Genomic DNA, 10783 nt, shown 5'->3' with positions numbered 1-10783 from the left:
AAAAAAATTTGTATATTTGCAGAAAATTAAATACTTTTAATTACAAGAATTCATTGAAAAAAATTTTCCCTTTTAGAATATATATATATATATGTTACTGTGAATGACCGAAATTGGTGGTTGTTGACTTCAACCGGTGATGAATGTTGACAATCATCTAGTCGCTTTGGTAAATGTACGAAATTTATACTAGATCTAGTTAAGTGCCACTGGCCTACATCAATGTTTTTTTAAGGTCAAGGGCCACTGCCTAGTTTGCATTTAACCAGTACTCCGATGTTTTTCCTAATCTATCCTCAGCAGCTATTAAAATATCAAAGAAATATAATAAGATCAACGAATAAATCAATATCAAATCGGATGTAGCAAATATTTCGGACATTCACCAAAGCGACTAGGTGATTGTTGGCATTCACCGGTGAAAGTCGGCATTCTCTTCATTTCGGTCATTCACAGTAACATATATATAATAATTCTCTAAAAAAAAAGTAGCTCTTTAATCACACATCGGCAGCACAAACAGAATATTAATATGAATTTGAACGTAACCGAAATGAATATGTAGGAACTCGAACTTCACTGCTCATCCAGTTGGTCGATTAAAAGGTAAACACCATATCACAGTGATTTGTGAGACCGAACTAATGAACCTCTAACTTCTTGGGCTCATTGGAATGGAAATCAGCTCACATCAGAATTCGCGAGGAAGTGCGCGTGCTTGTGAGATAATCCGACTGATATTTGTCACAAACAGTGTTATTTGCTGTCTTCTTGTTTGCGGATATGGTATGCCGTGGTACTGATTTCATGGAATCTATTTATATTTTCAGAATTATTATATTTTTAAAATTTAGTTTAGATTAAAATGTTTACATTTGTTAAATAAATTAGTTTGTTTTTGTACCTCCTCACAACCTTCTGATGCAATATTTTGGTGTCAAGAGCAGAGGTTGGCTCTGAAAGTCGGAAGCAATAAAGTTGTCACTCTTATGTCTTATTGCCTCTAGCCTCTTCTTATCACCACAAATAAAGTTAAATATTATAAAATTAATTTATGCGACTGACATATTTATGTAAATCTTATGAGAACATAAATATCCTTTATACAACTAAAAACATGCCTGCATTTTATAACAGTTTAAATGAGTTATTTGTCAAATCAATCCGACATGAAAATTGAAATTACTTGGCAGCAAAATAATCAACCACAATCAATATTTTTAATCAATAAGTATTACGGGAGGCAACTTATTAAATAAGCTATGGTCAGTTTGTCAACTAATTTCAGCAGAGAGAACTTACCAGTACACATCATGTAAACAAACCACCATATTTTCGCACGTTTGAAATTGCACAATTATTCGCTTATAAATTTTATTTAGCATTTGTTATACTTTTAAAGCATGACCTACCATCATTTTACGCTTACATTAAGTTTAATAATTTAAATATACACTAAATATTAGCCAAATTTACCAAATATTTTTACCAACGAGCTGCAGATTAGTGTAAACTTTATCAATTAGTGGTGTTAAGATTTAACTTCACCCTTTGACGTGTTTAAAACGTACGATTCGGTATTAACATGGAATAAAATAATCATTTTCACATATTTTAGTCTTCCAACACTAAATTCGGATAGGTATTACCCCACAGTTTTCACTGATTTGCAAAAATTTTCATTGTCATCATGAATAATCTTCATCATTTTCAGATTCGAGCATATATTTAAATTGCAGAAGGAATTTCTCTCTCTTTCACTCGATTTTGAAGGTTTTTCTTCTTTGACTTCAAATTTAGAATCTTCGTTTCAAAATCATTTGAAATTTTGATTCTTTATTTTCGTTCTCCATTTCAAAATATATCAAAATTTATCTACATTTTCGAAATTTTACTTTTTCATATGCTTCTTTGTTTTTCCAAAGCAAAGCTTGAAATCTATCTACTTTTTTTTTAAGTATTCGATATAATTGAAGTGAAAATGTCGCTCAAAACAAATCAATCATTTGCTAAGAAAATAATAATAAATAAATCTCAATGCTGATAGCTTTTCTTCTTCGAACCAAATATATTATGTTTTATCTGTATTTTTGAAATTCAACTTTTTCGTATGCTACTTTCTCTGACCAATACAAAGCTTAAAATCAATCAACTGTATTAATTTTGTTTTAAAAAATACTTGATATAATTACAATGGCAATGTTGTTTCCATTCTCGCTTTTTATTCAGTCTTCTAAGAATGTCAAATTTTTTGACAATTCTTTTGAGCTTTTCCAGACAAGTTTTAAATAACTTTGGAAAGGGCGGGCAAAAACGCAAGGTTTTTGATCGATCTGGTTAGTGGACAATATGGTTAAACGACGTTTCAATAAATTGTGCTTCACTGAATAATCCTAGGGTTAAAAATGGGTCTTTCAAAATTATATTATTGGGTTAAACTATTGGAACATTAAACTATTAATTAAACTATTAGGATGCTAGGGTCTTTAAAAATTGTATTCGAGTTTTAAACCGTACAACTTTATTGGAAACATTTTCAACTGCAAAATAACAAAATTCAAAATATGTAAAATATGTTATAAGTAGGAATTATTTTTTTTAATTTAAATTATTTTTCATATTTCCCCAATGCTTCTGATTTCCCAAAGAAGTTATCAATATTTAACTAAAATATATTTTAACTCCTTTATTTTCTCTAAGAAAGATGCAAAGATAGGTTCAAGAAAGAATTTGATGATGATGAAAACAACAAATGCACCGTGCTCTGCAAGCCAGCATGCCAGTGAGTATACATAAACAATTAGATTTTTTTTTTTAAAAGAATCACTTTAATTTTTAGAATTAGTTTTTCTTTCTATTACTAAACAGTAAATTGACTACATGATTTATGCTAAGACGTGATTTAAATACACCAATATCGTTTATTAAATAAATTCAGAAAATTTTTAAAATTTCTAAATAATGAAGTCAGTTTAATATTCAAATTCGCAATATGGGAAGGGCAAGCTAAATAATCACATCAAACTTTAGTAAGCATTTGTAAAATTTTTCAATTAGCAAAGCTATTAAATTTTATATTATCAACCGAACATCATTATTATTTAATTATATTCGTACTTATGTCGAACATTTTGCAGCTTAAATTTTTATTCTGGACATNATCCCACTAGTTTATTTCAAAATTGGTGAGTCACACTTCCCTAGTTTCCCTTGTCAGAGATGTTGGGTATTGTTAGATTAAAAAAAAAAGAACTACCAGATAGGTAAACACCGATAAATTTGGGAAATTGGATTTAAGTAACTTTTGGGGCAGTTTTAAAGCATTTATATATTTTATAAGATATGGCTAGTAGATTTTATTTCCTGACCGAATGTGAAGAAATATTCTTGAAAAATATCCCTATATATGAAAAAAAAATTCTAAATATTAACATTTATCTATTTTTTGTGAAAGGGTTTAAAATAATTTTTTTTTTAAAATTTTAAGTTTAACTTAATGTTTTTTTTACAAATATTACGTCGTATTACTGAGTTTACTTTCATTCAAGCTCCATATTTGTAATTAAAAATTGCATTTTCTGATGTTATTTAAACCTCGGGTCTTAGAATAATATCTACAGTAAATATTCTCTCTTTGTACTTTTTCTCTATAACTATCTTTATAATATTTTCACAATCAATGATTAGGAGGAGGACTTATTGTCAAAAGTTGCATTTGAACTCAATATATTATTTTTTATCTCAAACTACATAACTTAAATGGAATCTCGTAATTTTGCTCTAGTTTTTATAGAAACTCTGCATATTGCCTTTGGACGACTTTAAAACTGAAATTGTGATCTTGTATTTCTCTGAATGTTCTCTTGATCAGACGCTTATTAAAAAAAAGCAGTAGTTAAAAATTCGATTTTCTTCAAGAATTATTCAACCGATTTCGTTCAAATTCAGAATTAAGTAATTTAAAATTACGTATTTTAAAAAAGAAAAAAATTGTGCCTGCCTTTCCAATTTCGCTAGAAATTCAAATCTATCTATTTGTGTTGGATTCCGTAACCTTAGAAAATAATAGCAAGCATTAATTAAAAAGCATATATAACATCAACCCCTTCAAGCATTAAGATTAGTTTTTGGTATGTAGAAATCAGATCACTATAACAAAACTTATTTAGGGTGGGGTTTTTTTCGGGGGGGGCCTCTCATCGTACACTGGTCAATTAGTAGAGCATCAGCAAATTAAAACGCAGATTATAACTTAGATATAATTAGAGAAAAGCTTTCTGGTTTTTCGATACATAATAATAATTTTTTTCATTTAGCGAAAAATTTATATACTTCATTGAGAAAAATATTAGTTTTATTATGAATGTAAATAATGTGTTTTATAACAAATCAACAAAAAAAATTTTTTTTTTCTTTAGAGATACCCGGTATGATGTTACTTTATCAACATCAGAATGGCCTAATTTAGAATTTCAAGAATTTGTCCTTGACCGGTGGCCTGACCTCAGACCAGACTTTCTAGAAAATCCAGATGATAACAGTTCCACCCAACTAAATGAAACATTTATTAAGTAAGTCCAGTATTTGCAGGATCCTCTTAATAATAAAATATTGGTCGAAGAAATGATAGTTTTCGTTTATTTTCTGATGAAACAAGATATATTAACTACCATGATATGTTATTATGCTAAGTATTTCTGGAGAAAGAGGAAAAAATGCACAATATAGAAGTGTTTGCTCACCCTCTGTGTGTATATATGGGTCATTCTCACGAAAACTGTCATTTTTCAGTTCATGAAATCCCAAAAAAGTAAAGTGAATAAAAAGCTCTGAAACTTTTTATANACAACAAAATAAATAAATACAAGAAAACACGAAGAAAGTTAAGAAAAACAATAATCCGTTGCCAAAATTATTTACTAAGTAATTACTTTGTAAATTTGTATAATTGTGCAAATCCATTTTGGGCAAATCCGTGGTCAAAATTATATACTAAAAATTTCCTTTACTAAAAAATTTCCTTTGTTAATTTATACAATTTTTCCATGTGCAAATCCATTTCTGGCCAATCCGTGGCTAAAATTATCTACCAAGAAATTTTTCTTTGTTAATTTTTATAATTTTTCCATGTGCAAATCCATTTCGGGCAAATTCTTGGGTAAAATTATTTACTAAAATTTTTTTTATTAATTCATACAATTTTTCCTTGTGCAAATCCATTTCGGGCAAATCCGTGGCTAAAATTATTTGCAAAAAAGGCAATTTATGTTTCTCTTTTCTATTTTATCTTTTTTCTTAAATAAATATTTATTTTCTAATATTATTTAAGGTCAAATTTTTAAATTATCCAGCATAATATTACCTCGCGCACATCTATTTCGGGCCCATCCTAGGTAACTAACAAATCAATGCACAGCATAACAAATCACTTCAGCAATGCAGCAAGAACGGCACTTTAAATTCCTCTAGTTACATTCAATTTGCGCTTTTATTTTCATATTTTGCAATCTGACAATCTTATTGCGAAAATATTTTTAAATCATTCTCGAAAAATTTCCTGTTCATGTAAGTACATCTGATTTCGCTACTCGCTTTATAGTTTTTGTTTTGTTTTATACTGTTTTTTCTTTTTCTTTTATTTTATTTTCTGTTTTTAAGCATTATTTTTACTTATTGTGTTCCACTTTATTTGTTGTAATTTTTGTAAAAAAAATTTTTGAGTGCTCCTCACACTATTGTATTAATATATTTTGCTTTGGCTATATTGATACAATATCAGAAAGCACCCTCTTTTGCGGCTATAATCATGTGGGCTGATGAAAAGATAATATCTTTTATTTTTCAGTTTTTCTTCTTCTTTTAATCAGTTGTATGTTATTATTTTCATTAATTATTATTTCCCCCTCCTTTTGCATAGGTCTATAATTTTCCTTTGTTTTATCTTCTTTTTGAATACTTTTATCGATATATAGTGTCAGTTGTTTTAGAGGTTATTTTAAATTATACAACTCATGATGGTGCCGGTTTTGAATCGAGCAATGTACACTGTTGATGCTGCTATCTAGTAGCGCGTTTTAGAACTAAAAGTTTTTTCGACATTTCTTGTAAAACAAAAAATAAAAATTACTTTTATTATTTTATATGAATTTTTACTTTATACCAAAGCGTAGTTTTAATGTTTATAACGGTTTTTGGAAAGAAGAGGAAAAAACTATATTAAAAGAGCTTATTTTGAAATTAAGTAAAATTCTTGGTAAATTTGAAAAATTAATCTTTTATAATGATTACTCTCTGTTAAATCTACTAACTATAAAAAGATTAGTAAAGGCATTATTACAAATTATATGGGGAAGATTTCAGCGTCGGACCTTGCACCAAAATAATCTCCATATTTTGGCAACTACAGGGCAGTGGTCCTCGAGGAACGTGAGAAAAAAATATCTTAGATGGAAACCAACTCGAGGTGTAACTCGTAACCACCCGCAATCCTCTTTTTTGCAAGTTTCAAATTCTTTTAGTGCGTTGACAAATGTAATTGAAACAAACAGGTACCGATACGAAAATATCCCAATTATGTGTGCATGGCGGTGGGAAAAAAAGCTTTTTAATGTGATTGCATACTTATTTAAATTAAATTATTTGGTATCAGTAAAATAAGTTCTTCTTGCATTTTTATTCTTTTTTAGAAAATTAATGAGCATATTTTAGCAAAAGTTAACTAGAATATGAAAAAAAATATTTACATTTTTTAAGAAAACTAAATATAAAAAAAAACAAGTTTTTAAAACATAAGTTAACTATTCATTAATTTAGTTTTTCTAGTTCTTAAAACAATAGTTCATCATTTATTAAACATAATGTAATTTATTCAAATTAATTTTAAGAATATTCTTATGAAATTATTTTAAAATAATTTCTTCATATTCAATTTTAATGAACTAATGTTTGAAAAACTTTAAAAATTATAAGTTAAATAGTTTGAAATTCTGAGATGTAAAAAAAATTATACGAGAAGATTTGAAGTTGCCCATAGTTCCTTTTAAACTAAAGAAAACTAGAATATACACTTTTTCTCATATAATTAAATTGAAAAAAAATGTTTGTAAACAGTTATTTATGGAAAATTGAAATATATCGAAAATACTAAATTTAAAAAACGTGAATATTACTGCTTAAAAATTTAAATTTAAAAAGATTTCAGAAATTCAAGATAAAAATAATTATTTAAACAGATATAACTAAGTAAGTTTGAAAAATAAAATAGATAGAAAAATTACAATTGTAAATTAACGAATCATTAAAAGGAAAAGCGAAGTATTGGCTTTTGTGACACTGGTTGAAATTGTATCTCCGTCTTTCGAGTCAGTAGGTAGGATTTTAGTTAATAATAAGTTTTATTAATTTTCTAAAAAGAGAAGAAACATATCGATTATTTTTAGAAAAGGCACTGTATTGGTAACGTACATTTAAGAATATTCAACTCAAAAATTACATAATCACTCATTAGTGAGAAAATTAACCCTAGCAGCAAAATAACTTGGGCCCTCCTGGAGCCAATATTCATTAATTTCGACTCAATCAGGGTAAAAAGGATCGGCATTTTTCTGATATTGGTCCTACATAGAATTGTTAGATTAACCTAATATTTTATATCCATTATTCAGCCAATATCGGCCGTATGTAGAATTGTCCATTTCCAACAATATTTTAAAGCCACTTTTTAACCAATATCGGCCCTAAATATTTTTTTCCAACATTAAAAACTATGGCTCAGGGGAAACAGCGTTCGCTTTCCAATGAGGTGAAGCGGGTTCGAATCCCAATGATGGCTGGTCGATACGAATCCACATCTGGTTTGCACCGACAACAGTGCTGACGTGAAATATCCTCAGTTGTAGACGGATCATGGGTTAGAGTCCCTTTACAAACATATATAGTCTGTCATTTTAAAGAACTCCCTTCGCTATTCATCTGGAGCAATGGCGGTGTCTATGGTAACGAGTTGTAACTATTTCAAGTAGGAGTGTTGGATAAATCTTTAAGACAGGTTTTTGCTCGGGTTGAAGACAAAAAGGGAATTTGCACCAATTTAAGCTTGATATATATATTTGTAATAGTTCTCAAAAATTTTTAGTAAATCAAATCAGTCAAAAAAATCTCGATTAAATTTAGTAAAAATTTTCAAAATACGAAGTTTAGTAAAACTAATAAATTTTGCATAAAACAAATGGAAATTAATTTCTATAAATTTAATTTCTACCAAGCTACGATTTTAAAGTTGAGTGTAATAAGTTTGTATCTTTTGCTAACTAAAGTCCAAAAATTTAATACCAGTTCTATTCTTATCGGCAATTTATTTGAACATCCCAAATCTTTTTTTTTTTTTTTTAAATTGTTTAAAGGTTTTATACCAGTTGTTGGTTCGGAGCCTCATTATTTCATATATTTGTAATAAATGACGATAAAAGTATTTTTTGTTAAACTTTACTAGCTTTTCAATGTATTTGGAGGAAATATACAGTAACAAACTTCATACGAGTATTTAGAACAAATTCCAAACGAGCAAAATGCCTTTTATCACATTTAACGGCTGTCAAACCAAACGTCCTTTATTAGGCTAAAAAAATAGTTTCTGTAGTTAAAATACATCTAACTCAAAAAGAGCAAAATACTGTTACTTCACTACATTAAATATTGGTGCTCGGTGATCTATAAAAATCGTGAGAATTGAAAATGTTTGAAGCAATTGCTTTAAAAAAAAAAAAAAAATAGTTGCTTAAGAAACACTTCATTTTAAGATTTTTCTTTTCTTGTTTAGTTAAATCAGTCAGTAAAGTAAATGTTGTATTTTGTCAATAATATTTGACAAAATACAACATTTAATTAAAATGTGACTATTTGTTTTAATATTGTACTTTTTCTTATTATTTAGCAAAAACTACTTGAGAGTTCACATTTTTATTCAAGAAATGAATTATCTTCGGTTTATGGACATTGAAGCTTACACGGTAACGTATCACGAAATTGACTGTCTTTAAAATAGTTTATTAAGTAAATTAAACGTAATTTTTTTTTCATTTATTTGCGTGTATGATTTTTTTACCAGAAATTTTTATTCTACATTTTAGTGTCTTTTTGAGAATGTGGTTATATTTGTTTACATGTTGTACTGCTGGTTTGTGGCATAAATAGCAATTCTTGATGACAAAAATGAAGCATAGTACTCTTTACAGAACGACAGGATAAAATTTTCCCAACTAAGTTCCTTCTTCCCAAAAATCGTGCATTTATTTGCACACATTTCTAAAATTATTAAAAACTTAAAGCTTAGGCTGACAACAAGTACCTAACTATGAAGGTATTTTGTACCTAACAATTTTGGCACCTAACTAGTTGCACCACCTATTTGGTGTGAGATGTGAGCGCCATACTTTGAATTATAATATGGTACAGTTTCTTGTTCTCATTGCTGACAAAAATTGCGTTGTTGTGACGAAAGCTAAGCAAGATCACATTTTTATTTCTATTCTCTTGATAAATAATTTATGATAACTGAATGAAAAATATAACTGAATGAAAATGCTTTTCTAAATTTGATACAACTATAACCGATTTGGATGACACTAAAAAATTATTTTCATGTTAAACACAAAAAAGAAAGAAAAAAAAGAGGAAGATACTTATTCCATCAAAAATCTAAAGACTGACAACTGGATATTATTTAATCACCGATCAAAAACTGCTGATTGCAGAATTGTATTGGAATAATATTGTCAGAAAAAAATTAATAGAGAATCTAAAATCCCGCATGCTTTATATCTCAAATTTAGATAGGGCAATGTACTGTGTATCGAAAGATACTGCTACATGGAGAAAAATTTTATCATCAGTTGATTTGCGAAAATTAAGTAAAGAGGATTAAAAAATATCTTTATAATTTTTCTTCCCCGCCGCAATCCTTTCGACAGTTGAATGCGGTCGGGAGAGAAAGGTCCAATTAATAGCAACAAGTATTAGCATGTAACAGCGAAATCCAGAAAAGAAATTTCTATCTTTCACAGCAAAATTCTACGTATTATTGCAAAATACCTTATGGGCCAGTACATATACAGGATGTCTTAGGATTATTGAGATCAACTTCAAGAGGAGGTAGGGGACATCACAAGGATTCAGAATTGCATAGCAGTCCATAATCGGACGCGTCATGAAAAAGTAGTACGACAAGAAACAAAGCGACACAAGACTAAGATAATTTAAAATATTTTTTGGTCAAAGATATTACATGTGCTGTGGTAGATGACATGTGAAAATATCACAAAAGATGTTCAAAGTTTCTACCATTATTACTACTAGTGATGCATGCGTTACACCGGCGGGGGCAATGGATTGGTGAACTCGCTCAAATACACGTGAATTATGTTGAATATCCGCAGCAGCACAGACGATTCTAGCTAACAGATCCATTTTGGAATCACTATGGGTTGCATACACGCCACTTTTCAGTGCATCCCTAAGAGAGAAATCCATTCTGCTGAAATCAGGAGAGCGTGGTGGTCAGGAAACCAGTCCACCATCTTGTGAACAACACGACATAGCGAGGAACGAAGACGCTTCCGACCAAGGGTATCTATGCAAATTAAAATCCTTGTGATGTGTCCTACCTCCCCTCCCCTCAAAGTTTGTCCCAATAATCTGGGGGACAACCTGAATTATTTATATTATATATATATATATATATAAATATATATATATATATATATATAGAGAGAGAGAGAGAGAGAGA

General features: G+C 29.0%; 1 protein-coding gene across 1 annotated transcript in view; it reads left to right on the top strand.

The window, feature by feature from the left end:
* The window catches only part of LOC107450802 (acid-sensing ion channel 4-A-like), a 43704-nt gene that overhangs the window by 29592 nt on the left and 3329 nt on the right, over positions 1–10783 (top strand). The window contains exons 8-10 of the mRNA XM_071188430.1: positions 2701–2782; positions 4419–4571; positions 8933–9008. Coding sequence (XP_071044531.1) covers positions 2701–2782; positions 4419–4571; positions 8933–9008 — 311 coding nt within the window. The remainder of the gene's footprint in view (positions 1–2700; positions 2783–4418; positions 4572–8932; positions 9009–10783) is intronic.

Source organism: Parasteatoda tepidariorum, chromosome X2 (assembly GCF_043381705.1).
Source record: "Parasteatoda tepidariorum isolate YZ-2023 chromosome X2, CAS_Ptep_4.0, whole genome shotgun sequence".
Taxonomy (NCBI): Eukaryota; Metazoa; Arthropoda; class Arachnida; order Araneae; family Theridiidae; genus Parasteatoda; species Parasteatoda tepidariorum.
This window is presented reverse-complemented; position numbering and strand designations above follow the sequence as displayed.